Source organism: Oryctolagus cuniculus, chromosome 5, assembly GCF_964237555.1.
Source record: "Oryctolagus cuniculus chromosome 5, mOryCun1.1, whole genome shotgun sequence".
NCBI classification, from domain to species: Eukaryota; Metazoa; Chordata; class Mammalia; order Lagomorpha; family Leporidae; genus Oryctolagus; species Oryctolagus cuniculus.
Genome location: NC_091436.1, coordinates 136431020 through 136453016, shown reverse-complemented (window position 1 = coordinate 136453016; position 21997 = coordinate 136431020). Strand labels below are relative to the sequence as shown.

The following is a 21997-nucleotide window of genomic DNA, read 5'->3' as shown; positions in this document are numbered from 1 at the left end:
ACTCCACAACAGTTCTGATGAGGAGTCATTGTGGGTAGCTTTAATATTTCTAGTGGCAAGATAACTGTAATACAGCAATAAAAATATTCACATTTATTGAGTAATTTTTTAGCATTTTACTGTGACCTCAAAATTCCACCAAGAGATTTTTATACATAGTATTTTATTTATTTATTTCCCACATTAATATGGGTGATAAATTACTCTTTGCATCCATACAAATGGAGAAAATAAAATGGAGGAGATTAGACCACTTTGGCAAGGATACCAGGTGAGTAACCGATTCAGTCCAGACTGATCCAAGTTACATCCAATTCCAAACTTCACAAACTAAATCATTATATTACACTACCTCATGCTCAACTAGTGATCACTACAGTAAATAATTTCTTAGTTTAATTCATGGATAGACATGTCAGTAAGACCACTTTTTTTTTAAGGATTTAAAAATTTTTTTTAAATCTTTAAAAGAAGAAGAGACAGAGAGAAAAGTCTTCCTTCCATTGGTTCACTTCCCAAATGGCTGCAATGGCTGAAGCTGCGCTGATCTGAAGCCAGGAGTCAGAAGCCTCTTCCCGGTCTTCCATGTGGGTGCAAGGGCCCAAGTACTTGGGCCATCTTCCACTGTCTTCCCAGGCCATAGCAGGAAGCTGGATTGGAAGAGGAGCAGCCAGGACCAGAAACGACGGTCACATGGGATGTGGCACCGCAGGCAGAGGATTAACCTACTGCACCATGGTGCTGGCCCCAGCAAGACCACTTTTTATAAACAGCAGCATTTCATACACTCTGGGGAGGTACAGTGTAGCTAGTTCCTTTGAGAGTGCCGTCATCACCATGCTTACCCTCTACAAATGGGAAAATCTGTATTTCTCTCATGTAATGACCACTGAAACTCCTTCACAAGACTCCATCTTATTGAAGATAACAATGGACTCAAAATTGCTCAATTCCAATCATTTGTTCTTTCAGACATTACTTCAGATTCCACAGTATAATGTAGTACATGTTTGAGCATATTAAACTAGAATAAAGGGGCCAGCGCTGTGGCGCAGCAGGTTAATGCCCTGGTCTGAAGCACCACCATCCCATATGGGCGCTGGTTCAAGACCCAGCTGCTCCACTTCCCATCCAGCTCTCTGCTATGGGAAAGCAGTAGAAGATGGCCCAAGTCCTTGGGCCCCTGCACCCACGTGGGAGACCTGGAAGAAGCTCCTGGCTCCTGGCTTCGGATCGGCACAGTTCCGGCCATTGCGACCAACTGGGGAGTGAACCATCGGATGGAGGACCTCTCTCTCTCTCTCTCTCTCTCTCTCTCTCTCTCTGCCTCTCCTCTCTGTGTAACTCTGACTTTCAAGTAAAAAAATAAATAAATATTAAAAAATAAAAATAAAGTAGAATAAAAATGTTGTCTCACTTGTTTCAGAAAAATAACTCTCTATTAATGTGGAAAGTTCACAATGTCTCGGAGAAGTCAGGTAGAATTCACTATTGTTCCTGGATTTGAGAAGAAACTGAGTCCTTAGAGCCCAAAGATGATCCAGCATTGTTGGTAGTTGTGCAACTGCAAAAAGCAGAATGCCACACTTAATGTAACAGGAAGACAACTTAGAAATTAACTGCTGTGTGTGATAATCTAGGCACTGGGAGCAAGCGTGGGCCCTGAGGGCAGTGGCATCTCCCAGGTGCGGGAGAGAGGCCTGCTGAAAATGATAGAATATAAACCTGTTGTAGCTGGAGCTGGTGGCGTAGGCAAGTGTGCCTTGACAATAGAGTTAGTTCAGATGACCAAGACCCTGCAATAGATGATTCCTACAGGAAACAAGCAGTAATTGATGGAGAAACCTGTTTCTTGGATATTCAAGAACCTTCTTGGATACTGAAGAGTATAGTGCAATGAGGGACCAGTACTTGAGAACAGGGGAGGGCTTTCTTTGTGTATTTGCCATATATAATGCTAAAGCATTTAAAGATATTCACCATTATAGAGAACAAGTTAAAAGAGTTAAAGACTCCGAAGATGTACCTATGGTCCTGGTAGGAAACAAATGCGATTTGCCCTCTAGAATGGTAGGCACAAAACAGGCTCAGAACTTAGCAAGAAGTTATGGAATTCCATTTATTGAAATATCTGAGAAGACAAGGCAGGATGTTGATGATGCCTTCTATTGGTTATTTCAAGAAATTCAAAAACATAAAGAAAAGCAAAGATGGTAAAAAGAAGAAAAAGAAGTCAAAGACAACATGTATAATTATGTTAATAGTTTGTACTTTTTTCTTAAGGCATACGTAAGTAAAAGTGGCAATTTTCATACACTATGGTAAATTATTAGCATTTGTTTTAGCATTACTTCATTTTTTCTTCTCCATGCAAAATGTTAGCTTTTATCCTAGATGCTTATTTTTAAATGACAGTGGACATCTTTTTTCCTCTACATGCCAGTGTTCCCTAATTTTGGTTCTTGAACTAGCAGTGCCTGTGAAGAAGAACCTGAATGCCTGAGGTGGCTGTCTCGGGGTATTGGTGCTTGGAGTTGATTACTTCCTGTTTTTCTGATCAATTGTGAACATTGGTGTGAAACAAATTCATGAGGCTTTCAAATCATGCTTATTTTATATTTTATCTAGTCACATAAATGGATTAGCTAGTAACTGCAACTTCTGTTGAGATTTTGTATGATTGGTTTTTCTGTAACACTGAGGGAACACAAATGTATGGACTTCTGTTGACTTGTCTTCTAGGCATCATGCCCTCCAGTTTGTCATCCTCACAAATGTAAAGTTACACTGTTCACTACCACCCATGGTCACTGTCCTACAAGGTCATTGACCGTCCACATTAGAAAACTGACTGAGACCTCCTAAAATATTGCTTTTCCAATTAAGGCAAACTAAGTATGAAATAAGGATTATAACAACAATTCAAGAGCTATATTTAAATGTCACTAAATTTTTACAATAATTAAAATTTTAATATTTATTAAAAATTCTCATAGAAATTGAATATAGTCTCCCTGTGCCAGATTTATGCTCTTTCTTAGCATAAATTTACATCCTTACGGCCAGCACCACAGCTCAATAGGCTAATCCTCTGCCTGCAGTGCCGGCACACTGGGTTCTAGTCCCGGTCGGGGCGCTGGATTCTGTCCCGGTTGTCCCTCTTCCAGGCCAGCTCTCTGCTGTGGCCCAGGAAGGCAGTGGAGGGTGGCCCAAGTCCTTGGGCCCTGCACCCGCATGGGAGACCAGGAGAAGCACCTGGCTCCTGGCTTCGGATCAGCGGGGTGCACCAGCTGCAGCAGCTATTGGAGGGTGAACCAACGGTAAAGGAAGACCTTTCTCTCTGTCTCTCTCTCTCTCTCTCTCTCTCACTGTCTACTCTGCCTGTCAAAAAAAATTTACATCTTGACTTGGACTTAAGTATTTTAAAATAGTATTAATTCCAGTCGTGATATTGATGATTCTTTGAGCCAATTACAGCTTAGTAAGTACTGAAGAAACCTAGGTGGCAAGGCCAGGCCCTGTGGGACCCTCTGAGGCTTCCCTGAGAGTTTCCAAGCACAGGCTATGCCTGTGGTCATCCAGTGTTGCCAGGCATCAGTTGGTCACAGAGGGGACAGGGAGAATGGATAGCTCAGCAAGATGTATTCATACCATGTGATGGTCCCACAAACAAATCAGGAACATCACCTTTTTTAAACTTTTTTAAAAATTACTTTTAAATATTAATTTTGAAGTTGAGATTTGGATTTGGGTATGTCAAGACTTTTTTTTTTTTAAGCAATGAAGTGAGAAAGTTCAAAATCTCTAGTTTCATGAATTTTCTTAACATTCATTAAAGTAGCATTTCATAAACACTTTTCAAGCCTGATCCAAATTTTAAAATATCTAATACTTAAGCAGAGATGAATTAACATTAATAAAAAGTTCTTTTGATAAATTTAAAATGTTGTTCAATTTAAAATATTTGAAATGAGATGATATGGTAAGGTAAATATAGCACCAGACTAGGAGGAAGGTAACTTAGATACTAGATATTTTCCTCGTAGAATTCTTTGATTTTGAACAAATCATTTATTATCCAGGTCTTCCTGTTAAAAGAAGTCATCTCAAAGGCTCTGTATAACTCCACACGTTAGGAACCACAATGCACAACTGAGGGGATATTTAAGGCTGTTGAGTTTTTGTTATAGCTGGACAATTTTTTGAAGGTGGTGGTAATGATCCTTCATTGTGTGAATTTTAAATGGCTTAACAAAATGTTTGTTTCTGTAGAGATTTTAAAGGGTGAGAGAATCCTAGAAATAACATAAATGTCACCTAATTATAATAAACTTAAAAATAAAAATCCTTATTGAAGCTGGGAAAAATTACATAGTTTTGGGCATTAACATATTTGCCGAAGAACTTAGCTGGCATATGTAGCATCATTTGAGTGGAATATTCCAAATGTGGAATTCTAGGCTCTGTGTTAACTGAGCCACCCTGCATAGGAATTTAGAATCTAACTTTTGGATTATCAAGACCTTTGCCACGATTGCACAATTTTGTCATAATATATTCATATATAAGAGCATTCTCTCTTTTTTTAAAGATTTATTTTATTTATCTGAAAGATAGAGTTGCAGAGAGAGGTAAGACAGAGAGAGAGAGAAAGATCTACCATTTGCTGATTCACTCCCCAATTGGCTGCAATGGCTGGAACTGCGCTGATCCGAAGCCAGGAGCCAGGAGCTTCTTCCGGATCTCCCATGTGGGTGCAGGGGCCAAAGGGCTTGGGCCATCTTCCACTGCTATCCCAGGCCATAGCAGAGAGCTGGGTCGGAATAAGAGCAGCCAGTGCTAGAACCGGTGCCCATAGGGGATGCCAGCACTTCAGGCCAGGGCTTTAACCCACTGCGCCACAGCTCCGGCTCCTGGGAGCTTTCTGAAGAATGTTTAAGGTACATATTGCACAAGTTCATCTCATTTGTATTCTAGTGATCTTTTTTTCTGCTCACCATTCTTTTTTCCAAATTTTATTTATTTATACACCCACACACACATTTAGGAATATTTTTGGTGGCAATAAAAAATATCTGAAGTCATTCCCATTAGTAAAAAATAATAACTTCTTGGTTATCATTTGGTAGTGTTTTTTAAAACCCAGCAGTTGGCCGGCGCCGCGGCTCAGTAGGCTAATCCTCCGCTTTGCGGCGCCGGCACACCGGGTTCTAGTCCCGGTCAGGGCGCCGGATTCTGTCCCGGTTGCCCCTCTTCCAGGCCAGCTCTCTGCTGTGGCCAGGAAGTGCAGTGGAGGATGGCCCAAGTGCTTGGGCCCTGCACCCCATGGGAGACCAGGAGAAGCACCTGGCTCCTGCCATTGGATCAGCGCGGTGCGCCTGCCGCGGCGGCCATTAGAGGGTGAACCAACGGCAAAGGAAGACCTTTCTCTCTGTCTCTCTCTCTCTCACTGTCCACTCTGCCTGTCAAAAAAAATAATAAAAACAAACAAACAAAAAACCAGCAGTTTATTTAAAATCGAACTTCTTCATTACTGTTGGGCAGCATGGATTCTGCATTGAGAAATTGAATAGCAATCATCTAGTAGGTGTAAATTCTGCCAGAAAATGAAAATTATTTATTTCTTAGAGATACAGTCACATTAGTTTTTTTAAGATATATTTATTTGAAAGGTGGAGTTACAGAGACGGGGGGGGGGGGTCTTCCATCCTCTGGTTCACTCCCCAAATAGCCGCAACAGCCAGAACTGAGCCAATCCAAAGCCAGGAGCCAAGAGATTCTTCTAGGTCACCCATATGCATGCAGGGACCCAAGCACTTGGGCCATCTTCTACTGCTTTCTCAGGCCATAGCAGAGAGCTGGATCAGAAGAGGAGCAGCCAGGACTCCAACCCGCGCCCATATGGGATGCCAGCATTACAGGCGGCGGCTTCACCCGCTATGCCACAGCGCTGGCCCCCACATTGGTTTTTGAGGCATAATCATAACTAGATTAAGATCTGTGCTTTACTTTAATAGTTTGAGATGCCTGTTTGGGATCATAACAGGTAATTCAGACGGACTTAGAAAAAAACGGAAGTTATTAGCTGCAGAAACATCTGTCACAACCCCACTAGCACTCAAGGAGTTACATGATGTTTATCCAAGTTTCCAGTTCCACTGTCTTGTGTTTTCATATTTAAAAGTCTTTGAGTGCCAATTTCTTACTAATACTTAATGTAACATCTTTACCTGGAATGTATTTTAGCTATTTTTGTATAGTATAACTGAAGCATGCACATTTTGTACATAGTGATTTTTTTGGTGGGACATATGCAGTGTGATCCAGCTGTTTTCCCTCCTTTGGTTGTACTGACCTAGAAATGTTGGTCATATCAAATATTAAATTTTAAAACCCATTCTTTAATTGAAATTGTTTTAAATATTTATAGGAGTAAGTGCTGTGAAATGATAAGCAATTTATAATATTTTTGTCATGACCTGTATTTCTCCAAATTATTGTAATATAATAAAAATAGTTATGGTAACTAAAAATAATAGTACTAATAATACAGAGGCTGGTGGCTGGCATTATGGTATAGCAAGTAAAGCCTCAGAAACATCGACCATCCCACAAGAGTGCCAGTTTGAGTCCTGGCTGCTCCATTTATGATCCAGCTCCCTGCTGGTGCACCTGGGAAAACAGCAGAAGATGACCCAAGTGCTTGGGTCCCTGCACTCACATGGGAGACCCTGAGGAAGCTCCTGGCTCCTAGCTTCATCCTGGCACAGCCCTGACCCTTGCGGCCATTTGGGGAGTGAACCAGAAGATGGAAGATATCTATATAGATATAGATGTAGATACGGATATAGATATTATATATATCTCTCTCACTTCATTTTAATGAATAAAATAAATATTAAAAAAAATACAAAAGCTGAATCATGATTTGTCTGAGTCTCCACTGTAATTCCATTTTCCTTCCAATGTGTGGAGATATGGCTATACTGGGAATACTGAGGGAAGTGTAGTTGTTCTAACAAAAGCACACAAAGACATTTTCCTGTACCTGCCTGCCACAGTAGTTTTGGAAAAAACCTGAAACCCAGAACTCCTACAGATATCCTTCCATCACAAGAAAGCTGACCTGCTACGAATGAGGGAGGGAAAAGCAAGAAAGTTCCAGACTCATTGATGATACCCCTCGCCCACTGAATTGAGCAACCCTGGAAATGCTCTACATTGGAGTTCTCTTCTATGCTATGTGCCATACAAAGTTAAAGAAAAATAAAGCCAAATAGATTGAGTTTCTAAATAGATTGAGTTTCTTTTTATTAGCAGCAGAAAGCATCTTCATTGAAATAATCCTGCCATACACTTTAATTCTTTCTTAAAATTTGATTCCTATTATAGAGTAACCTGCTACCCACAAACAATATATAACAATTAAAATTATATATGCATAAAATGAACTTTGAGTTTGTTTGAATTCAAAATATGACATGTCTCTGATAATGGAGACCTTGTATTCAAATCATTATTATCTTGAAATGAACTTTGAATTAAATACCTATTTGTAGATTTGATTTGCATTTGAAACTGACCCCTTATATGAAATAACAAAACTCTTCATCTTATTAACTAATTTATTTGCCTTTCTCTGAAAACATTCCTACCCCCTTAAAATAGTATATTATTAAAGTCTACGGACTTTGGAATTATATACTGATTCAGAATTACAGTTACACAGTGTTTTAAAAAAAGGTACATGTAGATGGAATTTACTGTTCTAGCTTTGTTCCCCCTCATGTACTTTCTGTCAAATTTGTTTCAATTGCTATAGGATATTTTCAGTTTTTATTCATTGCCTTCTTAAACCTTTGATTCAATTTTATTTTTTTTTAATTTACAAATTTACAAGTAAAATTGTCCACATTTATAATATATGGCATGTTTTCACACATGCATGCATTGTGGAATAGCTAAATCAAGTCACGTAACACATGCAGTACCTCACATCCTTAGATATGAAAAATTATGATGGTATTGTGGTGTGGTCCACACTCTCTCTTTTCTAATTCTTGTCCATGAAGCTGTAGGAAGCAAATGATGTCTCACTTCATATTTATTGGAGAAAAGTGTTTTTAATAAAGTAATGTGGCTCAGGTAAGATCAGATGCAGGAGCAGCAGTAAGGGTTGAATGCAAAAGGGACCAGCAACACCACACCGAGAAGGTCATCATTATTTTGGCTTCCAGGTCAAGGGCAGAGGCTGTGGAAGCCATGGGCGAGGACACCTTCTGTAGAGTCACCAGTCCTGGGAAGCCACTCTGTGGAAGAGTAGCAGCCACCAAGAAAACCTTTTCATGATGAAGAGTCAGAGACAGATTCTTCCCTGAGTGTCCCTTCTTCCTTTCATCCCAGGCATCCTGCAGGTGTCAAAGTAGAAAGTTATTTCCAGACCCAACTCTGAAAACGGCCTCTTTCCCCCTCCTCAAGACCTCACAAGACAACCTGTAGTAAGGAGAAAAAGAAAAATCTGAAATCTTTCTGAGCAGGGCTATCTCAGAGCACAAGCTTTAAGTGAAGAAAAGAATCTCCAAGGGCTGTCACTGTGGCACAGTAGGCTAAGCCTCTGCCAGTGGCACTGGCAGCCCAGATGGACTCCATTTCGTGTCCCAACTGCTCCTCTTCTGATCCAGCTCCCTGCTAATGGCCTGGGAAAGCAGTAGAAGATGGCCCAAGTACTTGGGCCCCTGTACCCGCATGGGAGACCCAGCTTCAGCCGTTGTGGCCATCTGGGGGAGTGAACCAGTAGGTAGAAGACCTTTCTGTCTCTCCTTCTCTCTGTCTGTAACTCTACCTCTTAGATAATAAAATAAAATCTTTAAAAAAAAGAATCTTCAGTGCAAATTGTTACATCAAAAGCCTGATCCAAAGTTTTTCCTAGTGTTTCTGCCTCTTTGTCCTGCACCTCTGCTATCTGTTCAGGATAAACTGAAACTCTCTCCAGAGAGGATAAAAGAACCTCGCAAGTTGACGGAAGTCCATAGTGTCTTGGGAAAAAATGGAGAAGACTATGCTTAAGTGACATGGAGGCACATACATTCCCAGATGCAATGTCCACAGCTCCAGATCTGCCACCTGAGATTTCTCTAACAGTACAGAACACACCATCCAGGGCAGAGAGGAGAGCAGAAACAGGAAGCTGTGTGTGACCCAGGAAGCTTATGCCACACAACCCAGTACAACTTAATTCGCTTTAGTGACTTTTCCTTCATTGTCCCCAGATTCTTCACTGAAGAGCTCCAGGCTTGGTTACCTTTCTCTAATCTCCATGAACCTTAACTCTTTCAACTTTGACATGCGAACAAACGTGGACTGTTGATTCTGCATTTCCAAGAAATCTGACCTCCACTGGGAAATGAAAGATTTTATATAGGTCCACTGATTTACAAATAACTTGTTTGAGCAAAGCCACATCTCTTCCCCAGAAAAGTCTAGAATATTCTTCACTACCACTTACCTCTCTGAGTCCCAAAGTAGGTAAACAGACCCAGCCCCAGGAAGAGTAGACCCATCACAGAGGCCACAATTCCACTCAGCATCTTGCTCTGTGCAGATCCAGACTGTGCCCCTGAAGAAATAAGTCAAATTTGGTCATTTTTCACTCAAATGCAACCTCTATATGGAGACCTGGAGATTCAGATCTTTGAGATTTAAAGAAAATTGCCCAAAGTATAACTTCTCTAACTGAGACACAGAGATGCAGAGCTTTGGAAATGGAACAAGAAATATGAACTAGCAGCATTAGAACAATTAACCTTGTCTGGAAAAAAATGTAAGAATGAGAGTATTTACAAGTCTCAGCCATGGAACTCATTGAAGTACCACAACCCTGAAATGACAGCTGTTATATGAAGCATCTGGGATTCACTGCGGTTAAGGGGCTTGCTCAGAAAGGCAGAGCCAATGGAAAGGCAGAGCTGAAACTGGACTCCCCTCACATCAGGAAGACCCTGCACGGCTTCTCTTCTCAGAGCATAGAGAACAACTCAGAAAAGCATCAGAAACACAAGCCCAGCCTCAGATGCAAGAACTGAAGCCCAGGGCAAAGGAGGTGACCATGAGCTGACAGGTGTAGCTACCTCCCCAGAGGGTAGAGGTGTTCGTAGTAGCCACCACAGGGCTACCCCAGCAATCTGGGCTGAAGGAAAAGAGCATATGCAGCAGATGCAGACACAGTGCGGGGAGAGCAGCCTGACACTCAGCCACAGGCAGAGTCCCCTTCCTGGAGGGGGAGGGCTTTATGGGTCGGGAAGCTGCTCACTCCATTCCACGGTGATGGGGCTGGTCACGCTCGGGTGCTCCACCTGGCACGTGTACACCTCTCCACTCTGAGGAACTGTCTCAAGCATCACCAGGGTCTGGAAGGTCCAGTCTCCATTACGGATCAGGCCCGTGGACACCACCCCAGCCTCCTCTTCCTCTCCATTCCGGAACCACCGCACTTCAATGTGGCCTGGATAGAAACCACTCACAGCGCAGACCAGGAGGTTGTGGTGCTGCAGGGGCTGGGTCTTTGCAGGGTACACGGTCACCTTCGGCACAACTAGGAGGCAGAGGGAAAAAGGATAAGTGATTCAGGCACAGAAATTCTCCCTCGTGGCTGCTTTCTGCCTCTCTCCAAACCCAATCCAGTCAAAGCTGGCCGTGTGGTCCAACAGTGCTGAGCCTTGAATGCAGTCCTTACAGCAGGACCCCTTAGATCTGAGAACACTGAAAACAGTTGCGTTCACTGGGCTTCCCAGCTTGGAGAAATTTTCATTACGGAATTCAAGTGCTTACAGGTGTCTACAAAGCATATGGAATATTAGTTGAAAGTGCAATTTTTGGAGTCAGTCTGTTTGTATTCAAATTCAGTCTCTGATTCCTACTGTTATAATCCTCGGTGACTTTTGTCTTGACTTTTCCTACCAGTTTTCTTACCTATAAAGAGCCATAATGGCACCTACTTATCCTCATGGTTATGTGAGGATTAATGCATATAAAATACGTAAATCCATGGCTGAAATTTACCCTTCAATATTTGTCAATTTTTGCTCGTTTTGCTTGTTTGCTCTGAGAGAAAATATGGTTCAAATAGTATAGCAAACTGGGGGACACCAGGAGGGTAGACAGGAAGATAAGACCATGGAATCCCAGGAATGCTGTCCTGATGCCTCACACCTTAGAGTGCCAGAACAGGGGTAGCCTGAGAGGCAGGTACAGAGGAGATTCTCTAAGGCTATGAGCAGAGTCCCAACAAGAGCGGTTCTGAGGAGAGGAAAAGGAGCAAGCATAGTCATTCACTAAAACGTTCTTGTGTCTACACTCAGTTGCTCAACCCCTCTCCTTTGCAACACAACATAGCTATTACAAAAACTCTTACTAGTTCACAACTGTCTTTCTAAAGTGACATTTGGGGTCAAGAGAGGACCCAGGATTCATTAATATGTGTTCTTAATGTCAGGACAGTCCCTGTGTTACTGGCTAGCCTAAGCCAAAATTAATATTTCAGGTTCTAGCCTTAAGCTTAGAGAAGCATTCTGAGCCTGGGCACAAACGAGACAGCCAACACGGTAAAAGCTTAGGATTTATTTGGGGAACTGAGAGAAATACACAGGAATAGGAGAGTTTTATTAAGGGAGAGGGGGTCAGAAAGAACATATGGGAAGTTCCAAACCAAAATTTCAGAAGGCAGGCCAGGGGTCACATGCAGGAGTCTATAGGCCAGAGGCTGTGGAGGAGCCACACTGGGGAGAAGGACCAGGGTCAGGCCAAAAACAGAGGGCACGCAAGAGGCGTGCTCCACGCCTCTTATTCTCTTCCAAAAGGGGAGTGGTTACATAGTCTGACTGACAGATGGGTGGATACAGGTGAGATCATGCAGGGAGCCAGGGTAGGGTGTGATCTCCAGCTCATGAATCTAATCAATCTAACCCAATCTTCCTGATCAGGTCCCATATCACCTGATATTGTCATTCTTAACAAATGCATCTTTTTTATTTTTTTAAGAAGAAACTGGGAGGAAATAGTTTCACAATACCAGAAAAAGATTTAAGATTCATGATAAATCATTGCTAACAATTTTTCAGTATATTTCATTAAAATGTTTAAATTCTTAACACAGAAAGCAATAAACAGAATCAAAATATAAACTAGAGGAAATACTGCATGAACTAACAACAAACAATCTCACTGCCTAGAGAACCAGTAAAACACTGAAAGTAGGAGATCATTGGTCATTGTTAGAGCAGTCTTGAAAATTCACTAATAATTGTGAAAAAAATTCACACAGCTTAGAAACCAAAAAAATAGACATTTATAATTAAAAAAACATAACATTCTAAATTATGATTAGCTCTGAGCATCTGCCGGTTTAGTGCATAGGGATTCAACCAACTAGCGTTGAAAAAATTCAGAAAGATATTGTGGGGGCCGGCACTGTAGGGTAGTGGATAAAGCCGCCGCCTGCAGTGCTGACATCTCATATGGGTGCCGGTTTGAGTCCCGGCTGCTCCACTTCTGATCCAGCTCTCTGCTATGGCCTGGGAAAGCAGTAGAAGATGGCCCAAGTCCTTGGGCCCCTGTACCCACTTGGTCCGGAAGAAGCTCCTGGCTCCTGGCTTCAGATCTGTGCAGCTCTGGCCATTGCGGCCAATTGGGGAGTGAACCAGCGGATAAAGACCCCTCTCTCGCTCTGCCTCTCCTTCTCTCTGTGCAACTCTGACTTTCAAATAAATAAATCTTTTTTTAAAAAAAAAGACATTGTGGAGCCGGCGCCGCGGCTCAGTAGGCTAATCCTCCGCCTAGCGGCGCCGGCACACCGGGTTCTAGTCCCGGTCGGGGCGCCGGATTCTGTCCCGGTTGCCCCTCTTCCAGGCCAGCTCTCTGCTGTGGCCCGGGAGTGCATTGGAGGATGGCCCAAGTACTTGGGCCCTGCACCCCATGGGAGACCAGGAGAAGCACCTGGCTCCTGCCTTCGGATCAGCGCGGTGCGCCGGCCGCAGCGTGCTAGCCGCGGCGGCCATTGGAGGATGAACCAACGGCAAAGGAAGACCTTTCTCTCTGTCTCTCTCTCTCACTGTCCACTCTGCCTGTAAAAAATAAATAAATAAATAAAAATTAAAAAAAAAAAGACATTGTGAACTCTTTTTTTGTGGCATGATTCCCTAAACAATACAGAATAATAACCATTTACCCTGTATTAGCAATAATGTATTATACATAATTTACACAATTCAGAGATGACGTAGAGTGTAGGGAAGGATCGTGTATGTCATATGCAAATCTCGTGACATTTTATATAAGGAACTTGGGCATCCCGGGATTTTTTTCGTCCTCCAAGGTCCTGGAAATACCCTCCTCAGAGACTGGGAAGCAGGTGTATGCGACAATACTGAGAAGATCTAACAAAGCACAATGTGAAGTCAATTGTGTCACAACTGTACAAAGGAATAAGATGTGACTACTTAACTATCACTACCCTGATAAAAACAGCAATATCACTGTGTAAGATTATCATTCAAAACCAATGTCATAATCACTTCAACTGTGTAAAAGTACTTACAAGGAGAAAGCAAACAAACAAAACACAGCAGGAAATTTATACCTACAATAGTTCTGAAATGGTCACAGGGTCAGGTGCCTCAGAGGTTCACACACGCACACACACACAGACACACGCGCGCAAACACCCACGCGCAGGTTAGTCTGACACCGTGAGCGACATCCCTCTACAGACAGCACGGCTTGGCTTGCACGTTCATTTCAGGGTTGTTTGGACTAACGGAGGCCAGCCTGAGGCCAGCATCCTCCCTGTCCAAAACCATTTGCCCCCTCCCCTGCCCCTCCTAAAGTCCAGCCCAACCACAGACTTTGTGAATGTCCCTTCCCCCACATCTCTGGGGACCCAGCCCAGTAGCGATCTGCTCCACCTCCGGTCCCCTGCACCTGGTCTCCGGTTTCCTCTCTCCCCGTCTCCTCTCTCTACCACTGCACCCTGCACCCTAGCCCCCACCTCCCACACACACAGGCGTCGCGAGTGCGCCCTGCACAGCACACCTCGCCCGCCACCAGCGCGCCCACTCCCCGCGGTACCCAGCTGCTCTCACCCCGCCGCGGCACCGCGAAGGGCTCCACAACCTCGTAGTTGATCCTGCATCGGTCCACCGCAGCCCGCGTCCGCTCCAGGAAATCCTTCTGCCGGTTCCAGTAGGCGGCTGACTGGCGTCCCAGCTCGTTGACGGGGCGGAACTCCCCTACGTAGCTGTCGAAGCGTGCGTACTCCTCGTGGTTAAATATGACTCTGACTATAAACCGCACCTGCTGCGTCCCGTTGTAGAAATAGCACTCGCCTTTCACCTGCTCCAGGAAGCGAGCTGTGGGGACACAGAGAATCTGGTTACCCAGGCAGCCCCCCGGGATACTCTAGTACCCCAAGCACTGCACCCTTCATTTCCCAAATGCCAGAGGTGGAAGGCGACCCCCAAAAACTATTCGGGACTCACACATATATGTGTGTACATATAGGAACATGTGCATACATGCATGCATACATTCATAGCACACGTATAGTTGCAAACATACTCCATATACATGGAGTTTTAAATTTTGATTTGCATATTTAATTGAACTAGGAAAATGTCAAAAGAGATAAAAAAAAAAATTAACCCCGTGGTTTAAGGTGAAAGAACAAATGGAAACATCTAACACTATCAATAGAATTTCTACAGAAGTTTGAGGCATCTCACTGAAGAATATTTGTGGCAGTCATCACTACTTATGCTATGAAGGCAAGTTGTTGGAAGAAAACTTAGGTCATTAAGACCAAGAATCCATGAAACATTAGGCAACATTGATAAGATAAAAATACAGTCAGTCCAATGTATTCAAAAAGAAACTGGTGGATTTTTGCGACTGCCTACTTTTGGCTTGTTCCTTAGCTTGTTTTGTAATAGATCAGGTAAAATAAAACGTGCAAGACTGATGTGTAGGTGAGATTTTGTACAACATGAGAGTCTAGACATTTGAGAATCAGCACACTATAAACGGGTATTTTCAACCTCAGCACTGTCCACTTTGCAGTGGTACTGAATAGTTTCCTAAGAAAAATGTACTAGAATTTATTCTATATTTATCCTACTACCACATTTACCATTTTTATTGTGAAAATAAACTGGAATATGATTTATTATCTTTGAACTATTAGCATGAATATTCATAGGTTGGAGGGTAAATACGTTTAATCACAGGTCCTTTAACCAACTGAAGGTGGCATGCAGTTATAGGGAAATGGACTATTATCTTTATAAAGGCCAAAATCCTAATTTCTAAAGCACATCTGACCTCAAGGGTGTCAGAAATGGGATTACAAATCTGGTATGTTGTAAGACATGACTGATGGCAGTGTAGAGAATGCTTTCAGAATAGAAGAAGGAATAGGTAGAAGAAATAGATGAATTTAGAGGCACATGGAAGACTTCAAGTACAGGATGATGACAGGTAGGGCTGGGGCAGAGCCTGGTACACAGAAAGTAGCAGTCGGGTTTGAAAGATCTCCTGGAGACAACATCAGTGGAATCTATGAATGGATGGGATGACTGACGTTTGCAATACACTAAGCGTACAGTGTGGCAGGTACTATTCCTAATGCTTTACACATCATCTCTTAATCCTCAGATCAATTCTATGAAGCAGATGCATCCTCTTCATTTTACAATTGACGTTGCTGAAGCATGGAGGGGTAAAAGGACTGGAGTACAGTCCCATATTTAATGATAGGTCACAGGATGGGAAATAAGAACCTCTGAATGTCGTATCCTGGCATTAACCCCTACCTACACTGCACATAGACCTTGCTGAATATAATTACACAAATGCTTTCTTATGTCATAGCTGTCCTGCAAGTCTCCTTCTTCATTAAAAATTAAGACTAACCTGAAAGTTCATAAATCCAGTTTGTTTTTCACAGTCATCAATTCAATTTCAGGGAAGCTTTCACCAGTATTTACCACCCCACCTTTGAAGCTTTCTCCACATTTTTAATATGCTTTGACCTGCTTATCAAGCGTTATCACCCTCCACCATCTCAGGTTCTCCCAAACCATAATGTAGCCAATACATAAGTTTTGTGTCAGAACTCCAGTAATTTCATTGCACATTTTAACTCAGAATTTAACCTTCCCACTTTCTTTTCTCTATAGTGTAGGGATACATTTTTTTTTCTGAAAATGGTGCGTGTGAAAACTAAAATATCTAACACCTCATATATGTAGTACATTACTAAAATATGAATCTTTGACTCTTGTAGCTGATTTTATTGGTCAAGCAGTCACTAAGCCATAAGAATTTATTCTTATGGATGTCTCAGTCAGTGGTCTACTACTTATCTACAGCATCAAGCTGCAGCCACAGCCATTTCATTCCTCTTCAGTAACCCCAACTAATTTGTTTTCTGTCAGTCTCCAGCTTTCAATACTCGCCAAGTCACCAGGCGCGGACAGGTGTGGGACTCTCATTTCCATAGTCGAGTCCTCTCAGAAGGGGGGACACTAAGAAGAGGATAGCATCCTCATATATGTAGTTCACAATATTGAACAGGTGTCCAGACCTCAACCCCACTTTGTGCTTGAGAAATGATGGCAGAGAGGAATGAATTCTGGATCAAACAAGGTCCACCTTATTATTCTCAAGTTTTCTAAATATCTTCTTATTGGATAAGTTAAAAATGAAAATATGCGAGTTTACTGTTCATGGTAACATTTATATCACCACTGCTGATCAGCGCTGTTAGTCCATGCTCACATTCTGTCTGCGTAAAAGCTATCACCGCCGGCGCCGCAGTTCACTAGGCTAATCCTCCGCCTTGCAGCGCCGGCACACCAGGTTCTAGTCCCGGTCGGGGCGCCGGATTCTGTCCCGGTTGCCCCTCTTCCAGGCCAGCTCTCTGCTGTGGCCAGGGAGTGCAGTGGAGGATGGCCCAAGTGCTTGGGCCCTGCACCCCTGCACCCGCAGCGCGCCGGCCGCGGCGGCCATTGGAGGATGAACCAACGGCAAAGGAAGACCTTTCTCTCTGTCTCTCTCTCTCTCACTGTCCACTCTGCCTGTCAAAAAATAAAATAAAATAAAAATTAAAAAAAAGCCATCACCAGCCATGTGACCAAGTTAGGGTCAACTTGGTCACCAGATTTAGCAAATACAAATAAATACCCATTGCCCAGTTGAATTTCTATCTCAGGTAAATCATTGTGGTTTAGCTGAAAATCATGTCCAACTGAACATATTATTTTTTTTTTTTTTGGCAACTGTAACCACAGAAGGAGTAGATCTAATAATTGGTGTTGAACACACATCCATGATAGCACATGCAGTGTGAGCCCCTGAAGAACTTTCAATAACAAATGCTAAGTAGACTAAAATCCTTCTCTGTGCTGGAGCTAGCAGCCCTTGTATGTCTCCTCTAGCTTAAGATATACACTGGTACACTGGAAACTATATCATTCATGAAGACTCAGTTTAACTCCTATTCACTATTTGCCTGTGGTGGTTAAAAGTTCAGGCTTCAGAAGCAGAAAATCTGATTCTGAACATGGAATTTTTCAACTTTGGTCAGTTTCCAAAATCCTTGGATCTTTTTTTCTCTATCTCTAAAATTGATTTAATAATAGCATATTCTTCATAGGATTTTCTTAAGTGTTCATTGTTATTAATTTGAAGGGCACAGTGACACATGACACACACACAGAGAGAGAGAGAGAGAGAGAGAGAGAGATCTTCCAGCCACTAGTTCACTACCCAAATGCCTACAATAGCCAGGATAGGTCAGGCCAAAGCCAGGAAATAGAAAACCTAGCCTATTCTCCCATGTGAGTGGCAGGGATCCAAATATCTGAGCCATTATCTGCCATCTTTCAAGGTATGAATTAACAGGAAGCTAGAATGAATGCAGAGTAGCAAGGACTCCAATCAGGCACTACAATCTGGGATGCAGGCATTTCAAGGGCAGCTTAAACTACTACCCCACAAAGTCCACCCCTTGTCATAAGACAATTAATTATTAAATTAAATAGTGATTCTTCCAGTGTTGATCACACAATACCCAATAAACCTATCACTATTTTAAACACAAGATATTTCTATTCTTTAACTTAAACAACAAAAGATACCCTCATCGTGATTTGGCAATTGTCTTCTATTAATTTTATCACTAATTAACATTCTGAGCACTCAAGGACAGAAACATTGGTTTATGTGTAATAGTGGAATATGCATGAACCTACCACAGAGGAGCATGGAACATGTGGATGAAGAGTGAGACTGTATTCAACGTGATTTGTACTATAATCTAGGCTTGAGAACTAGCCATGTCACACTGGGTATGTGAACTTAAAATATTTGAGTTTTAGATTTCATATGTGTATATGCTTTCAATGCTGCATATGTAAGACAATAACTGCAATTTCATATTGAAGCTTATAGGCCTGGTACATAGTAGTTGTAAATTTCACAATGCTCCATGCTGACAGAAGCCAAATTTATTTTGTTCCTTACTTCAACCTCATCACCTTGAGTAACAACTGGTGTGTCATAGGCCACTAAGAAATAGTGGCCAAGTGGATTCATGGCTTTTTTGCACAACCAGTAACCACTACACACTAGGCCCTTCTGTGCTTCTTTGCTAAAGACTAAGTATTTCTCTCTGGTTCTCAAGTCCTCGTCTTCTCTTAGGGCTCCTTTCTCTTTTCCTTTGGTTCAGCTGGCTCCCTGCTCTCGGAGCTTGGTCCATTCTTAAGTCACTGAAGTCACTTGTCTTCTTCTCCTCCCTCTCTCTTAAAACAGTCAAATTTAGTTTCCATCCAGGATGTTTAACTGAATCTGTAAAGCTTTCAATTCCACCAAACCTCAATGCCCACTTCCCCACCCCCTTATCATTTCATCCACCTGTTGGTGAAAGTCACCACAGCAAGCCGCTGGTGCTCCTTGAAAAACATTACTTTCTTGATTTTCCTTCTGCATCACTGGTAAACCTTTGTGGTCCTCTTTTTTGTCCTTTGGCCTCCTCTTGCATTATCTGTCCCATATGCACCCTCTTTATTTCCTGAAATTTATCCAAGATGTGTCCTGGTGTTGGCTTCACCCTGAAGTCCAGTCTCTTATTTGATTGGCTTCTTGATAGTTCTATGTAATTGTCTAAATATCATCTCAAACTAAAACCTTTATTTCTATCTACCCACATCCTCCCTCCTTCTTCCATATCTCAATAAATAGCACCACCATCCACCTGTTAAATAAGAGAAAGCTCTTAGGAATAAGCTTGGTTCAAACTATAAGCAAGTCAAACAGAAATACATATGAATTCGGTTGCCTGAGTCATTATCAGTGTCTCTGTGACTACGGCACTGTACGACAAACTTGTCTTCCACAGAGCATTCTACTATGTTCATATATATTCACCCAGTTTCTTCATGTGAACCTCAATCATTCTCAAATTATTTTTAAAAAATTATTATAAAGGGACTGTCCTCCAGTAGCTTCCCATATCTGTTTAAATAACCTCAGATTTCTTGTTCTGGACATAAGGACCAAATGATGGGTTCCTGACTTCCTTTCCAACCTACTTCAACCTCTGCCACTCCACCCACTGGGCCACCTTTCTCACTTTACTTCAGCCTCATCAGCCTTCTTTCTGACTCTTAAATACAGCATACATCTTTTTACATTTCCACCTTTCCTTCTCCCCTCTCCCTGCAACACTTGTTCCTGAGAGCATCCGTGGATGACTTTTCTTTATTCTTATTTCAGAGAGATTCCCTAGTCACCTGAACTGAAGGTAGACAAATCCTGTCCTTCTGTCCCACCACCCTGATGTCATTTGTCACAGGACTTCTTGCTCTCCCAATCTACTTTCTTTGTCATATGCTTATTGGTCTATTTTCTGACTCCTCTTACTAAGTTATGCTCCATCAGAGTAGGAGCCTTTTCTATCTTCTTCAGGTAGAATCCATTGAGCCTAGAATGGAGCTTCATATATAATATACGCTCAAAAGATATCTGTGTTCTAAATGAACAAATCAGTAGTCTGGAAATGAATCATTGTGGGGATTCTGGAAACAAGCAAAGGCCAACATTCCATCGGTCTTTTATTCTGGCAACACGTTGTATCCTTTCCACTTCCTGTGAGGAAATAAGGCAAAGCCTTCCTTTTCTTCCTTCTAGTCAGAAATTCTCCTGGGAACCAATGGGTGATTTTATGAAAGTTGGAAACTTTCTTTAAGTTTCCTGTCTTCTAATGAATCTTCTACTGTATAAAGGATCTGTGCAAATTTGGGGGATTTTCATTAATGTCATGACCTAGCGGGGGAAAGATTAGGGAAGAATTCAAGGCAGAGGGAACTAGACATGGATAATTAAGGGAGGCAGGAGGCATAATGAATTAACCCTCGAAATTGGGCACAAGATCCCAGTATGCCACTGAGTTTCCTTGATTTACTTACTGGCTTTCAGCACTGTGAGATGTTAACAATCTTCATACTCTGTCTAAACCCCTGCTTAGGGTATAGTTTGAACCATGTGAAATTGCTGGTACTTGACTAAGTTTGATTTAGAAAAACAGAATTTTAAATACCTTATCCAGTACTAGTTGAATCCCTTCTTGTGGGTTCTAGTCAGAGAAAGTAGAAGATGTGGAGATATTATGGACAGTAGGAGATATTATAGAAGGGTCCAAAAAAGTTTGCAATGAAAGCAAACCTGTGCCAGGATTTTGGAGGATGACTTCAGTTCCTTAAGGCACCAAAGGATGACTCACAGGTGTTCCTTAAGTATAGGGCCTTCTAGATAGTAAGGATCCCTGTCTCAGCTCCAGGGCTGGAGAATAGAGAGAAGGAGCAATAACCCCACATTCTGTCAGAGAACCTCCAGTACAGGGATCCAGGCTTCAGAAATAAGGAGTTCATTGAGAAAAGAAAGACGATCATAGAGTCTGGTTCTGCTACCTCCTCACACTTAAGGACAGATAGCAACTTCACACATCCTGATAGCAAAATGCAGGAGCGTCCAGGATTCCTTCAATTTCCTTTTGATTCTCCATAAAATTTCTAGAGATGCCCTCTTCCTATAACAACATAATAAAGAAAAGTGCAAAAAGGATTTTAACATCCCTATTTCTAAATTCTCTCAAGACACCGAGGGAATGTGATGTGAGGTTGGAGAAGTTTTCTCAGAAGAGAACTGAGCAGAAATGGCCTGGCTGAAGGCCCCTCACGCAGCTTTCACAGAGGATGCAGGTACCAGCGTCCTTTTGTTGTGGAAATAATATAGAATCCAGATAAAGAAGATACAGGATCACTGATGAAAATATTCTTACACTCAAGAGGCAGTTTGTGGACACTACAACAAAGTTAACTCCACTTCTCTCATCCCATAGTGGCTCAGAACCCAAGGTTTGCACTTACGCTGGCGGCCCCTGGCCAAAGCTAGGGGAAGGTTCAGCACCATCAGTGTCGCTGGGAGAGCTGCCATGCAGGAGGCTCCAGGTAACCACAGCCACAGCATGCTGGAGAGCAGGAGAAGAGCAGGCAGGCACGTCTCACTTGATGAGAACGCTGACCCTGCTCCACTCACATCCCAAGCAACAGCAGCAAGGTGTTCGCCTCTTTGTTGTGGTATTGGGCAACCTCAGTGCTGAAGAATCAATCAGCATCAGGGAAGGAAAGCATCATCAGTTGCTCGTCAGAGATCCAGTATGACGGTCTTCATGTGAAACGTACAGTTTTCTTCATCACATTAACGATATTAATTCAGCATCTCAAGGATTGGATCCAAGTGGAACTGAAACTCTTTCACTGAGGCCCTAAAGTGAGCCAAAACTCAGATGGCCAGTGATGTGTTCACAAATTTGAGCCTTGTAGGAGCATTCATGTGTGGGCTAAGGAAAAAGCTGTTTAGACAGGTGCAAGTATGAAGTTGTTTAGGA

At 42.4% G+C, this 21997-nt stretch overlaps 1 protein-coding gene and 1 pseudogene across 1 annotated transcript; one reads left to right on the top strand and one right to left on the bottom strand.

Moving 5' to 3' along the window:
* The first annotated feature begins 1709 nt into the window (after positions 1-1709).
* On the top strand, positions 1710-2217 carry LOC100348655 (GTPase KRas-like; annotated as a pseudogene).
* Positions 2218-7281: 5064 nt separating this feature from the next.
* LOC138843262 (HLA class II histocompatibility antigen, DRB1 beta chain-like) lies at positions 7282-21631 on the bottom strand. Its single transcript, XM_070074195.1, has 5 exons — positions 21477-21631; positions 14136-14402; positions 10310-10591; positions 9506-9616; positions 7282-8408 (listed from the first exon to the last, which is right to left on the bottom strand). The coding sequence occupies exons 1-5, from the start codon at positions 21574-21576 to the stop codon at positions 8395-8397; spliced, it is 774 nt and encodes a 257-aa protein (XP_069930296.1). The 5' UTR covers positions 21577-21631; the 3' UTR covers positions 7282-8394.
* Between the last annotated feature and the right edge of the window lie 366 nt (positions 21632-21997).